This window comes from Thalassophryne amazonica, chromosome 14 (assembly GCF_902500255.1).
Source record: "Thalassophryne amazonica chromosome 14, fThaAma1.1, whole genome shotgun sequence".
NCBI lineage: Eukaryota > Metazoa > Chordata > Actinopteri > Batrachoidiformes > Batrachoididae > Thalassophryne > Thalassophryne amazonica.
In genome coordinates this window covers 47,512,053-47,527,816 of record NC_047116.1, presented here as the reverse complement: position 1 = coordinate 47,527,816, position 15,764 = coordinate 47,512,053, and the positions used below count along the sequence as shown (strand labels likewise).

Here is a 15,764-nt window from a genome sequence, read left to right as displayed (position 1 = left end):
ACTGGCCAGGCCACTCCAGGACCTTGAAATGCTTCTTACAGAGCCCCTCCTTAATTGCCCTGGCTGTGTGTTTGGGGTCATTGTCATGCTGGAAGACCCAGCCATGACCCATCTTCAATGTTCTTACTGAGGGAAGGAGGTTGTTTGCCAAAATCTCGCAATACATGACCCCATCCATCCTCCCTTCAATACGGTGCAGTCCTCCTGTCCCCTTTGTAGAAGAGCACCCCCAGAGTATGATGTTTCCACCCCCATGCTTCACGGTTGGGAATGGTTTTCTTGGGGTTGTTCTCATCCTCTAAACATGGTAAGTGGAGTTGATTCCAAAAAGCTCTATTCTGGTCTCATCTGACCACATGACCTTCTCCCATGCATCCTCTGGATCATCCAGATGGTCACTGGTGAACTTCAAATGGGCCTGGACATGACAGCATCATGTGTTACTACTATAATCTTTGTGACTGTGGTCCCAGCTCTCTTCAGGTCATTCACCAGGCCCTCCTGTGTAGTTCAGAGCTTTTTCAGATTCATCCTTACCCCACAAAGTGAGATCTTGCATGGAATCCCCGACCAAGGGAGATTGACAGTCATCTTGTGTTTCTTCCACTTTTTAATAAATAATCATAACAGTTGTTGTCTTCTACCAAGCTGCTTGCCTGTTGTCTGGTAGTCCATCCCAGCCTTGTGCAGGTCTACAGTTTTGTCCCTGGTGTCCTTAGACAACTCTTTGATCTTGGCTATGGTGGACAGGTTGGAGTGTGATTGATTGAGTTTTTGAACAGGTGTCTTTTATACAGGTAACAAGTTCAAACAGGTGCAATTAATGCAGGTAAAGAGTGCAGAATAAGAGGGCTTCTTAAAGAAAAATTAACAGGTCTGTGAGAGCCAGAATTCTTGCTGGTTGGTAGGGGATCAAATACTTATTTGCAGCAGTAACATACAAATAAATTATTAAAAATCATACATTGTGATTTCCGGATTTTTATTTTATTTTTTTTAGATTATCTCTCTCACAGTAGACATGCACCTAAGATGAAAATTTCAGACCCCTCCATGATTTCTAAGTGGGAGAACTTGCAAAATTGCAGGGTGTTCAAATACTCACTGTATATTTCATGGAATTATGAAGTTATGCATTCATGAAAATGCCTGATTTGTTTCTGTATGTGAAAAGTGTTTTTCATTCATTACAATGAACATGTTTCATCCATGAACAAATTAAAGAAATGTAGCAGTTGGTGGTGACTACGGTCCACGTTTTGTGACCACTAGGTGCTGTCTAGTCTTAGCATTTTGAAAAGAAACATGTTTGGTCAGTTGCAACTTCAAATCCACACATTTTGACAGCACAGGTTCCCAAATTCTTTGCTTTGAAGGGCCATGAATTAATCTGCATGTAGGGCCCTGCATCAAAGCACTGTAATGCCTTACAATTAAATGTACAATAGTTTATAGAAATTTACCATTCTAAATGTAAAATAATAAACACATTACTGTGTACACAGTAATATATTCATTTGCAGAAAATTTGTTTATTGCCTTGGCAGAGCCCTACAATAGACAATAGAGCTGGGCACTAGACCCCTTCTCACCCAATCCCCTCCACCCGCCCAACCCCCAGCCTCTCCCATGACACTTGAGTGGAGTAAGCAAGTATAGAAAATGAATTAATGCATTGGCAGGCCACAACGATGGGAGTGCACACCAAATGGAATGAAATTATTTTTCAGTTATTTTCTTTACACACAACACACATGTCCTGTATAAGAAAGTGAAAAGTTATCTTCACCTGCTGAGGAAACTGGGGTCCTTTGCTGTGTGCAGGACACTGCTGAAAACATTTTATGACTCTGGTGACATCAGCCATAATTTATGCTGTGGTCTGCTGGGGTTGTGGCAATTCTGAGATGGACAGGAAGTGACTCAACAGAATAGTCAGAAGGGCCAGATCTGTCCTGGAATGTACTTTGGACCCCATAGAGGTGGTAGGTGAGAGGAGGATGTTATGCAAGTATGCAAAGGTTTGGGCACCCCTGATAAATTTCATGATTTTCCTTTATAAATCATTGGTTGTCTGGATCAGAAATATAAGTTAAATATATCATATAGCAGATGAACACACTGATATTTGAGAAGTGAAATGAAGTTTCTAGTATTTACAGAAAGTGTGCAATAATTATTTAAACAAAATTGGGCAGGTGCATAAATTTGGGCACCCTTGTTATTTTATTGATTTGAATACATTTAACACAAATGATTGGAACACAAAATTGGTTTGGTAAGCTCATTGACCCTTGACCTCCTTACACAGGTGAATCCAATCATGAGAGGCGGCAATTTGACAATGTTTCCCCTCTTTGCATCTCTTCTAATGAGTGGCAACGTGGGAGCCTCTAAACAACTCTCAAATGACCTGAAAGCAAAGATTGTTCAACATCATGGTATAAGACAAGGATACAAAAGCTATCTCAGAGATTTCAGCTGTCAGTTTTCACTGTGAGGAACATAGTGAGGAATTTGAAGACTGCAGACAAACCACTAGTTAAGGCCTGAAGTGGCAGGCCAAGAAAAATCTCAGATAAGCTGAAGTGAAGGATGGTGAGAACAGTCATAGTCAGCCCACAGACCTGCTCCAAAGACCTACAACATGATCTTGCTGCAGATAGTGTATGATGCTGTAATGCAGAGGAAGCCTTTTCTGTGTACACACCACAGAGTTGCTTGAGGTATGCTAAAGCACATTTGGACACACCAGCTTCATTTTGGAATAAGGTGGTGTGGACTGATGAAACTAAAATTGAGTTATTTGGACATAACAAGGGGCGGTATGCATGGCTGAAAAAGAACACAGCATTACAAGAAAAATGCTTGCTACCTTCAGTAAAATTTGGAGGTGGTTCCATCATGCTGTGTGGCTGCGTGGCCAATGCAGGTACTGGGAATTTTGTTAAAGTTGAGGGTCACATGGATTCCAGTCACTATCAGCAGATTCTTGAGAACAATGTTCATGAATCAGTGACAAAGTTGAAGTTGTGCCGGGGCTGGATCTTTCAACAGACAACGACCCTAAACACTGCTCAAAATCTACTAAGGCATTCATGCAGAGGAACAAGTACAACCTTCTGGAATGGGCATCTCAGTCCCCAGAACTGAATATTATTGAACATCTGTGGTGTGATTTTAAGCGTTCTGTCCATGCTCAAAACCAACAAACCTGAGATGTTTTGTAAAGAAGAATGGTCCAAAGTACCTTCAGCCAGAATTCAGACTCTCATTGGCGTTTATAGGCTTATTTCTGCAAAAGGAGGATCTACTAAATATTGATGTATTTTTTTTTCTGTTGGCGTGCCCAAATGTATGCACCTGCCTGATTTTGTTTAAAGAAGTATTGCACACTTTCTGTAAATCCTATAAACTTCATTTCACTTCTTAAATATCACTGTGATTGTCTGCTATATGATATAGTTAACTGAAATTGCTGATCCAAACAACCAATGATTTATAAAGGTAAATCATGGAAATCATCAGGGGTGCCCAAACTTTTACATACAACTGTAGTTAAACTGACAGCAATTATGGAAATTGTTAACAACACTTACACAAGACTTAAGAAAGTCCTTCAATAATAGATAGCTGCACCGCTGATGCAAAACAGAATCCCTCCACGGGTCATTTGTTCCAGCTGCAGACTGTATATTACCTTAAAATGTTTTAGCACCATAAGCACCTGCTGAGTTTCTGCCACCTTTTGTGCTTTATTACATGCACAACTGTGCAATTTATCCTGTACAACAATTTTACCATATCTATCTCTCTCTCTCTCTCTCTCTCTCTCTCTCTCTCTCTCTCTCTCTCTCTCTCTCTCTCTCTCTCTCTCTCTCTCTCTCTCTCTCTCTCTCTATATATATATATATACATAAATGGCTACTTTTGTCTTTCTGTCTGTCCGGAATAGGCTCTAAAACTACAAAAGGTGAACTCCCCAAAGTTACATATTCTGAACCACCATGACATGGGCTACAACCTGGTACTATTTTCAAACAAAAAAATGAATATTAAGACAACAATATTAACAATAATCTGATACATACAGTTTTGTCTTTCTGTCTGTCTGGAATAGGCTCTAAAACCACAAAAGGTGAACTCCCCAAAGTTACATATTCTGAACCACCATGACATGGGCTACAACCTGGTACTATTTTCAAACAAAAAAATGAATATTAAGACAACAATATTAACAATAATCTGATACATACAGTTTTGTCTTTCTGTCTGTCTGGAATAGGCTCTAAAACTACAAAAGGTGAACTCCCCAAAGTTACATATTCTGAACCACCATGACATGGGCTACAACCTGGTACTATTTTCAAACAAAAAAATTAATATTAAGACAACAATATTAACAATAATCTGATACATACAGTTGAACCCCAAGGTTACATATTCTGAACCACCATGACATGGGCTACAACCTGGTACTATTTTCAAACAAAAAAATTTATATTAAGACAACAATATTAACAATAATCTGATACATACAGTTTTGTCTTACTGTCTGTCCGGAATAGGCTCTAAAACTACAAAAGGTGAACTCCCCAAAGTTACATATTCTGAACCACCATGACATGGGCTACAACCTGGTACTATTTTCAAAAAAAAAAAAAAATAATAATATTAAGACAACAATATTAACAATAATCTGATACATACAGTTTTGTCTTTCTGTCTGTCCGGAATAGGCTCTAAAACTACAAAAGGTGAACTCCCCAAAGTTACATATTCTGAACCACCATGACATGGGCTACAACCTGGTACTATTTTCAAACAAAAAAATTAATATTAAGACAACAATATTAACAATAATCTGATACATACAGTTGAACCATATGTACCTCAGTGGCAGTTGTACTCCAGCACAAATCTCTCAGCTGGCCACTGGCCCTGTGCATATATGCAGGAGCTCAGTAGCCTCCCTACTGCTATAAACAGAGCCCAGACTCCTGGGCTATCTGCTGCTGGCTGCTGGCTAGCACACATAGCGTGGGTGTGCATGCCAACTTGGTTGTATAACCAAGCAGATTCAAATATCCCCCTTGAAATGAATGCATCCTTTCTCTGCACATGCTGCACGTGGGTGCTACAAACCTGTTTGACCCTCCTTGAAAAGATTTGAACAACTCTACAAACTTTAGTGTTTTCAGACCTGTTTATAGCAAAAACAAATGTGAGTATTCTGTCATTTACTGACTAATCATATACTGAACATTTTGATTGTAAGAATATAAATACACAATTCAATACAAAGTAACTTTCTTCCATGTGTTTTGTTATCCCCATACTCCCCTCTACCAATATTACACCCATGATATTTGACACCATGTGTGAATGAGTAGATATGCCATCCTACTTAAAAATAGTCCTTAAATCTGGTTTAATCATTATGGCAATATGCACCCTCAAATTGACATTTTTCTGTACCTAATGGTCAATACTGTGTTATGTTTATCAACTTCAAAATAAATACAGGGTAAACTCTTCATAATGCTGTCCCCTGGAACAAGGATTTAGACCTGCAGATAAGGTGCCAGCTCAGAGATGTAGATGGGTTCTCCCCATGCCAGGCATTGGTGGCTGAGAAGGGGTGGGGGTGGGGTGGGGGGGGGGGGGTCAATCCACATGAATTTTGATAAAACTTATACACATTCACTATGATATAATACTTATCAGAATACAGCCTATTCCTTCTTGGAATGAAGGTTTTCACTCTTAGCAGAGAGCTTTCAACCACAGGCTGTAAATTAAACTTTAAAAGTTTACTGGAAGGCTGTAAATTAAACTTTAAAAGTTTACTGGATAAAATATCAAGCTTTGTTTTTTCTTGCAATTTGTACATGTATTTTTAAACATTTGCACATTTTCTAAAAATAAGGTGTAGAGTGTACATGATGTGTATCACTTGCCTAGTGTTGATCATAATGTATCAGGCAAATGCATGTTTTCTGTATCACAATGGCACTCTGCAGATCATTTGAAAAAGTGATGTAGTTCTAACTGCTGATGGGGCAGCACCCTTTCAATCAGCCAGTAAGCGGGCATAGAGCCTGTGTTCTCCAATGGTGCATTGTATATAGGCTGCTCATTATGATGTAAATATTATCAACTCTTCACAACCTGCTGTCCTATTATAATAGTGCACTAGCTTTGGGGTTGATCTAATAGTTTTGGTATGTTGATGTTTCATGGCTCAAACTGTTTTTAGTGGTCAAACCTCTTTTTTTTACAATTGAAAAGATTGTTTGTTCTCTGAATATACCAATGAATGCATAACTTTAAGAAATATGCAAGGCAACATTTACACCATTTAAAGATGGAATGCCTCAAAGTGTGCAAAAAGAAACCACTACCTTTGCTGATAATGTGGCTGGCCTGAAGCAGTTAGTTAGTCAGATGCTCCAGAGTTGGTAACCCCAATCAGCTTTATATCCACTTTCCTGACAGAAGGACAAGGAACATTGTCTACCAAGAGGCTCTTCAGAACTATTGTTCAGTAAAAGCTACATTTAAATATATATTCAACATCTCAAATCCAAAATTAACATTTGCTTAAAAGCCATTTTATTTTTGTAGCATTCTTATAAACTAGACTTGCAATGTATCAACAGTTATAACGGTCATAACATCAATTCTGATTAATGATTATGAGCATACTTGATCTGCAATATAAAGTCTGAAGAACTTCATTGTTGTTTCTTGCATGCAGCAAAATTCAGTTTTCTCTCTTGGTTTGGGGATTCCACCTATTTTGGGTTTTTAGTTCAAACCTTTGCCTATTCGGACTACATATACTCGTATACTTATAAGATATCTACAATTATGACAAAATATAAACTTTGGAATATTTTGTAGATCATATCTTAAACAGGTTAACCTGGGCAATATATATATATATATATATATATATATATATATTCACTTATATTCTATTTTTCACATAATCTTTTCACATAAGTATTTATGCACCCACCAGCAAACATTGCAATATACTTTAGTCACCTTTCTTTTCTTTAATGTAAATGTTTTTCTTTTCTTACTATTGTACTACTCTTGATGCTACAACAAGTGATTTTCCCAGCTATGGGAGAAATAAAGCTTATTTTAGCTTATTTTATCTTAATCTGAAGGTGATAGTCTCATTCATTCATCTATTATCTGCATTTCAGAAGGTACATTCATAGGGTTATCCAAATACAAGGAAATTTCCTTTCATGGTTGTTGTGACTGGGGTTTTCCAACACTTCAACATAACATGGACAGTTATGTTGCAATCAGTTAGTACTCCCTAACAAAAGCAGCTGGCATTTGCTATTCTCACCACATTTTCCTGCAGGTGAAGGTGGAGGAGGACGATGGTGAGGAATTTGTGGAGGAACAGGAGGAAGGGGATGAGGAGGAGGAAGAAAAGTGGGAGAAAGCATTGTCTGTGGAACGCTTTGCAGATATCATCAGTGACTCTGCTTCAACCAGTGGGGACAGGATGGGTCGGCACTACACTGAGAAAGACTTTGAGTGTAAGTCAAGCAACTTTCCATATTACACATTATGTCATAATGCTGTTCAATTAGAAGAAGTCGGTTTGCATTAAAAATACTCTGAAGACACTTTTTAAAATTATGTTTTGTTGTTTAAAGAAAATTTTACTTAGTTTTTATTGAAATAGATATAATCTTCAAGCATTTTTACATAAGAAAAAATGCCTTAATTTGGGAAAATGTATCTCATTTTTTCTTAATATTTTTTTTCTATCTCCTATCGCGCTGTAACAGTAACAAGGAAACCAACCAATTACAAGGAAACCAGTAACAACCAGTAACAAGGAAAGGCAATGGATTTCAAATCATCCAAGCAAAGGAACAAGCTTGTTTTCCTTATTTTAAGACAAAGGCTAAAATAAAAATTCTGTCTCGTTTTAAGGCACATTTTGATTATTCAGTGCTTCGACATTTTGCCCGTTTGAAAATTCTAACCAAGTAAATTTTTCTTACCCCACTGGCAAATTTTTATTTTTTTTGCTTAATACAAGGCAGTTTGGCTAGATTTGTCTTATTTTGAGAGGGACAGTTTTTGCAGTGTTCAGTAATTCCCATTTTAAAGTATTCTTTTTTTCCATATAACCCATGCATTACATATCAAAATGTTGACAACAATCTTAAATATTTGTCTAGAACATTGTATGTCATGTTTTGGCTCAGTCAAAAAGAATGAAATGTGCTTCTGGGAAATTTTTCAAATCTTGATTGAAAATACACCTTTATTCATGCAGATTAATGTTTTTTTTTTTTTTGCTTGAAATGGGTAACCAAAGTCTCTTTTACAAAAGCAGTGGAATATATGAAAAAAAAAGTTTATCAATGTAAAAGAAATGTAAAAAAATCTCTCATCATTTCCAACTGGATGTTTCCTGTCTTCACTCTCTGCAAAAGATTCCATAAATATCTACCACTGCATGAAAATTGGAAAGTCCCTCACAAAAAAAAAAAAAAGGTAATTTTAAAGATAAAGGATGGAGAAGGCTGTAGATCTTGGGGGGAAAAAAGAAAATAGCCCATCCACATGTTTTCATAATGACAATATGCTTTGTCTGTAGGACTAAAATAAAAGTTAAGTGACAGTGTGAATCAGTCTGCCTCTTCATCAGAGAGACGTGTGCTCTGAATGAGCTGGTTGAAGCAGCAAGCAGAGGGAGAGGGAGACAAACCCATGTGACCTTCTCCCAGCTCTTGGATTAACTGTGAGGCAAAGATTGTCTAGTACAGTAATTGAATCTGGAGGTGATACTGTTGTTTCAGGAAGTGGTCAAATGAAACCTCTGTGATGTTCTCTCACTGATTTATTTAGAGAAACATGATGGAAAACAGAATTGGACACATCCATCAATCTCAGAGGGTTGAATCAGTATGGTTTCTTTGAAACTGTGAAACATTTCTTTCTTATTTCCAAATTGAAACTTTGCTTTGTGAAACGTGAAGAAGAGGTTTGCAACTTGATGATGAGTTTCTTCATTGAAAAATTTTTTTTTTTTCCTGAGTAGGAATTATATTTCTGTTCAGCAACGGATGATGAAAACAAGCAAGATACCATCAGTGCTCTAATCATTTCATCTCTGCTGTTTGGTTGTATGCAGCTGAACCATTTTTGCTGGGACACCTTTTGCCTCTGAAATGCTTTCATTTATTCAGGAATAGTGTATTGACACAGCAACAAAATGCTCATCTGCAAAAATGTTTGTAAAGTATGCTTTTACCAGCAGTGCGATAATGGGATGATTCTTTTTCTATTGTTGAACAGAGGAAAAGTTTAGGTCATGATTCACAAAGATTCCAGATAATTAGTGCTAAGTTGCGTATCCAATCCACAGTTTTTGTGTTGGGGTAGAAACATTTTTCTAGGTGATTTGTGTAAATGAGCAGTTGATCGTGGGTGGTAACAGTACGTACATGAAGAAACTGAAATGAAATTAAATCAGCCACTTGAAGGTATGCATGTTTTGCTTCCTTATGAGAGTGTTCACGTGCTGGCAGTTTAAAAAAGGTATTTTATAAATATAATTATTGTTCTATCCATGGTACTTGAACAAACTGGTGAATAATTATACTGCATTCTGCTTGTGGAACACACACACACTAAAAACAAAAACAAAAAACAAACAAACAAACAAAAAAAATGTCAACTCAACTTTGGGCAGGATTTCCATCTAATATGTAGCCCCAAATTCAAATAAGGCACATCCATACTAGATAATTTAATTTAATTTAGTTGGGACTATATATATATTTATTACATGGAAATCCTGCACATAATTGAATTGAGTTCATCCAATGAGTCAGTTTTTTTAAGGTCAGACAACTGTGTACATAGTTCTCTCTACATTCCACTGGCAGAATACAGTATAAGTATTCACCAGCTTGCCTAAATACTATATATCAATTAAAATAATTCAAGTATTGTAATGAGATACTTTTTTAGGTTTTATTTTGTTTTTGTAACACCCAGTGCTGTGGGACACCACAGCTGTGCATGCAGGACACACAGCTGTGGTGTCCCACAGAGAATCTGATATGTGTGTGGTTCACCCGTTATGCATGAAGACATTTATTCTTGATGGCAGAAGCACATATTAAACTGTTAACTCCTCAAATATGGCCAACATTAGCAATTACACTCAACAAAAATATAAACGCAACACTTTTGGTTTTGCTCCCATTTTGTATGAGATGAACTCAAAGATCTAAAACTTTTTCCACATACACAATATCACCATTTCCCTCAAATATTGTTCACAAACCAGTCTAAATCTGTGATAGTGAGCACTTCTCCTTTGCTGAGATAATCCATCCCACCTCACAGGTGTGCCATATCAAGATGCTGATTAGACACCATGATTAGTGCACAGGTGTGCCTTAGACTGCCCACAATAAAAGGCCACTCTGAAAGGTGCAGTTTTGTTTTATTGGGGGGGGATACCAGTCAGTATCTGGTGTGACCACCATTTGCCTCATGCAGTGCAACACATCTCCTTCACATAGAGTTGATCAGGTTGTCAATTGTGGCCTGTGGAATGTTGGTCCACTCCTCTTCAATGGCTGTGCGAAGTTGCTGGATATTGGCAGGAACTGGTACACGCTGTCGTATACGCCGGTCCAGAGCATCCCAAACATGCTCAATGGGTGACATATCCGGTGAGTATGCCGGCCATGCAAGAACTAGGACATTTTCAGCTTCCAAGAATTGTGTACAGATCCTTGCAACATGGGGCCGTGCATTATCCTGTTACAACATGAGGTGATGTTCTTGGATGGCACAACAATGGGCCTCAGGATCTCGTCACGGTATCTCTGTGCATTCAAAATGCCATCAATAAAATGCACCTGTGTTCTTCGTCCATAACAGACGCCTGCCCATACCATAACCCCACCGCCACCATGGGCCACTCGATCCACAACATTGACATCAGAAAACCGCTCACCCACACGACGCCACACACGCTGTCTGCCATCTGCCCTGGACAGTGTGAACCGGGATTCATCCATGAAGAGAACACCTCTCCAACGTGCCAAACGCCAGCAAATGTGAGCATTTGCCCACTCAAGTCGGTTACGACGACGAACTGGAGTCAGGTCGAGACCCCGATGAGGACGACGAGCATGCAGATGAGCTTCCCTGAGACGGTTTCTGACAGTTTGTGCAGAAATTCTTTGGTTATGCAAACCGATTGTTTCAGCAGCTGTCCGAGTGGCTGGTCTCAGATGATCTTGGAGGTGAACATGCTGGATGTGGAGGTCCTGGGCTGGTGTGGTTACACGTGGTCTGCGGTTGTGAGGCTGGTTGGATGTACTGCCAAATTGTCTGAAACGCCTTTGGAGACGACTTATGGTAGAGAAATGAACATTCAATACACGAGCAACAGCTCTGGTTGACATTCCTGCTGTCAGCATGCCAATTGCACGCTCCCTCAAATCTTGCGACATCTGTGGCATTGTGCTGTGTGATAAACTGCACCTTTCAGAGTGGCCTTTTATTGTGGGCAGTCTAAGGCACACCTGTGCACTAATCATGGTGTCTAATCAGCATCTTGATATGGCACACCTGTGAGGTGGGATGGATTATCTCAGCAAAGGAGAAGTGCTCACTATCACAGATTTAGACTGGTTTGTGAACAATATTTGAGGGAAATGGTGATATTGTGTATGTGGAAAAAGTTTTAGATCTTTGTGTTCATCTCATAGAAAATGGGAGCAAAACCAAAAGTGTTGCGTTTATATTTTTGTTGAGTGTAATTGCTTTTTGATTCTGCACCATCTCTGTGTGGGAAGATCAATGTAGAACAGCAGTCTGTCAAGTGCCATAAGTTAATGCCAAGGTTTTAATTACACTGGCTCCTTTCACCATGAAGGAGCAGCGCCTCTACTCCGAGCTCCCCACAGATGACCGAACTTCTCACCCTGTGTCTAAGGGAGACACCAGCCACCCTCCTGAGGATGCCTGTTTCGGCTGCTTGTACCCGCAATCTAGTTCTTTCGGTCATGACCCAACCCTCATGACCATAGGTGAGAGTAGGAACGAAGATTGACCAGTAGATCGAGAGCTTCGCCTTTTGGGTCAGCTCTCTTTTCCTCACAACAGTACGGTAGAGCGAGTGCAATACTGCCCCTGCTGTGCCGATTCTCCAGCCAATCACATGCTCCATCATCCCCTCACTCATGAACAAGACCCTGAGGTACGTGAACTCCTTCACTTGGGGCAAGGCCGTATTCCCTACCCGGAGTAGCCCTGGCGGAGGCCAACCTCCACTGGAAACGAGTCAGACTTACTGCCGAGCACCCAAACACAGCTCTCGCTTTGCGAGTACAGAAATTTGATGGCCCTGAGAAGGGACCCTCTCACTCCATACTCTTGCAGCACCTCCCACAGTATCTCCCGGGGTACCCGATCATACGCCTTCTCTAAGTCCACAAAACAAATGTAAGCTGGGTGGGCATACTCCCAGGCACCCTCCAGGATCCTTGTGAGAGTAAAGAGCTGGACAGTTGTTCCACGACCAGGACGGAACCCTTATTGTTCCTCTTCAATCAGGGGTTCAACTATCGGCCGAACTCTCCTTTCCAGCACCCTGGAGTAGACTTTACCAGGGAGGGTGAATAGTGTGATGCCCCTGTAGTTGGCACACACCCTCTGGTCCCCCTTTTTAAATATGGGGACCACCACCCCAGTTTGCCACTCCTTAGGCACTGTCCCAGACCTCAATGCAATGCTGAAGAGATGTCTCATCCAAGACAATCCCTCCACACCCAGATGCAGATACAGGCACTATCAGCATCCATTAAATTTCCTTTTGACATTGATAAATATATTACAGGTGCAAATGTCATCTATTTATATGGTCCCCCCAGAATTTTGCACACTCAAGTGGACACAGCTGAAATTGCATATGCATGAATGCAAACATATGCACTATTTAGCTTTCCTCTTTGTGTATGGTTATTAACTCAGCATGCATGTGTATTTGCAGCTGCAGTGGTGTTTGCATACATTTTTGTACAGCTGAATCTTTAGTAAATCAGGTACTTACTGTTTTGCACATACTTAAAGTATTTATAATAATTTATATATATATATATATATATATATATATATATATATATATATATATATATATATATATATATATATATATATATATATATATATATATAACTTATTTTGTTATTACATAACTTAATGCAGCATAAAACATAGGGGTCCATCATGCTTGAGATCTTCACGAGTATTTGGCTCATTTATTGGCTTGTACTGTACTTTATGCACTTATGGTTTTCTATCATGTGGCATGTCATAATGCAGTATCTACTTCATGAGCAAAGATGTAACTGCTGATTATCTTATTTTTGCTGGCACAGATCACAGACACACATTTCACCATACACACCACCCTTTGTCCACCCACCTGCCTCTGCCCCAGCGTTTACGCAAAAGGGTGCACAGCATGGACAGAAGGTGCAAAAAGAAACGGAAGAAAAAAAAGACCTCTCTGCCTCCCTCTGAGGTCACGCCCACCATTCATGAGGTAGATGAGGAAGAGGTGGAGTCTGAAACAGATGGCCAAAGTGTGCAAACGACTCCATCTGAGCTGCCTGATATAGAACCACAGGTAAAATAAGACTGAATCTCTATGGAATCTGTGCAGTGCTATTTTCTGATGTTTTGTTAAAAGCAAACATTCTGTAAAGTATTGAGTTAAATGTGATAAAAAAAACAAAAAATAGCATTGACAAAATCTCTCTTAAAAATTAAGTAGGTCAGTGTAACTAGGAGGTTTGTCTACCACATTCCTGTCCTCTCACTGATCTTTCTCTTCCTCTCAGTTTAGTTTGGGAAGCAAAGAGGACTTGGAGGAAGCATTTCCTCTCACCAGTTTCCATGTGGAAACCGAAGAATATCCAGTGTTTGGGAATGGTACACCCTTTCTGATAAAAGCGGACCTCTGTGATGGAGGCGATGTCGTTCTGGAACAGAAGGAGGAACTGGAAGGACAAGAAGAGGATTGTAGCAGGTGGGCTCTAACAGCATATCACATTAATTACGAATTATATTAGATTAATAGATCAACTGATTTGCAACATGACCCTGAATGATGCATTTGACTCACAACTGTTCACTGGAGGAGGCATTTCATCTCAAAGAATACTCTGAATAGCATCCAGAGGAGCCATAGTGCACGGCTTGGTGGAAATTATGGCTGTCTAAGGAGTTGAGAAAGCGGGTTGTGATGACACTGGTGGGTAGGCAGGGAGGTATTTGTTTGAGGAATCTCTGAGCAGGTGATGCACCATCTGTGGTTGCCCAACCCTCAGGCTGCTTACAGAGAAATCAGAGCATCACATTTCTCCCCTACATCCCACTCCATCACCATCATAGTAGGTGCTGACTTTGTCCTGAGAGATGAGTCTGCTTTACAGTCCTGTTGGTCCAGCTACTTTGAGCAGTTGTACTATATAAGGTTGATCCTCTTGGCAGGTAGTCTGACATCTCCAGTGGAGACTGACAGATATATTGGTTTCCCAAAAATGTTGCTGATATATATATATATATATATATATATATCAGCAAAAATAACATGGATACTGAGATGCGCGAAGCCTCCGCTCCTCTTTCCATGACAAAAACTCCTGTAACAGTGGAATGTGCCGTTCATTTCCAAACTGGACACTGTATTTTATCCGGGATGTCATCTGACTAGCACAGGAATTGTGAAAAGATGTGGACATCAGCACTTTTTCGGCACATTGAGACAGACGTGCGGAGGAATTCCGGGCGTCGCGGCGGTGCCACATGGCGCAAAGCAACACCGTGATGAAGCCTCACAGGACATGTTCTGGCATGTCCAAGCACATCCACAATTTCTCGGATAATCACTCGATGGAAAAACCACTGACAGCTGTCTGAACGCCATCTCAAAGCCGTCCTGTGAGATCAAAATGGAGGTGGTTTTGTCTCGCTCCAGTAGCGAATCCATCGTGACACGCGAAGCCTCCGCTCGGCTTTCCATGACAAAATCTCTTGTTAAAAGTGAAATCTGCTGGAAAATGGTTGATGTCCAGCTCTTGTGATAACCAGAGAAATTGCACACGATGGTCACGGATCCATACAGCCACCCGTTTAGAAATGAAATGGTCGCTCAGCCTGTCGATGGCGGCTTCAGAGCGCGGCGCACCACCAGTCACTCTGGGCCATCCTTAAAGCGACAGTAACACTCCGTAATCTCTTTGAAGCCCGTAAAATTTTCACCAAAAACCATCTGAATTTCTTGAATGGTGTTCACTTTGATGTCCCTCACAGTTTCTGAAAAAATTTTGATCAAGCAAAGCGGCAGTCTCTGAACCATTCCTAAACAATGAAAAAAAAACGATGACAGGGGTGGACCACTCCTCAGTCAAAGCCTGCTCACAGTCGAATGACACAACCGACAGGCGTGAAAAAACTCACGCATGCGCACGAAGGTTCAAGCTTGGCTGACGCAATCACACGTGATTCAAATCCATATGGCTTTTGAAAAAAATAATAAGGTCGGATACTTTTCTAATCTTTTCACGATCTTGTTTTCTAGAGGGTGACTCTTGCTTGCCTCTACTGGTGGTTGGCTCTCACTGCGGTATCACTTCCTGTATCTGTTAGCTGTTTAATCTGCGCAGTTAGATTGATCTAGATAA

At 40.0% G+C, this 15,764-nt stretch overlaps 1 protein-coding gene across 1 annotated transcript in view; it reads left to right on the top strand.

Annotated features, from left to right (window-relative positions):
* slc4a3 (solute carrier family 4 member 3) overlaps positions 1 to 15,764 on the top strand; it is a 147,274-nt gene that overhangs the window by 45,714 nt on the left and 85,796 nt on the right. Inside the window, exons 3-5 of the mRNA XM_034186203.1 lie at positions 7,388 to 7,568; positions 13,455 to 13,705; positions 13,920 to 14,107. Of these exons, the coding sequence (XP_034042094.1) occupies positions 7,388 to 7,568; positions 13,455 to 13,705; positions 13,920 to 14,107 (620 nt within the window). The remainder of the gene's footprint in view (positions 1 to 7,387; positions 7,569 to 13,454; positions 13,706 to 13,919; positions 14,108 to 15,764) is intronic.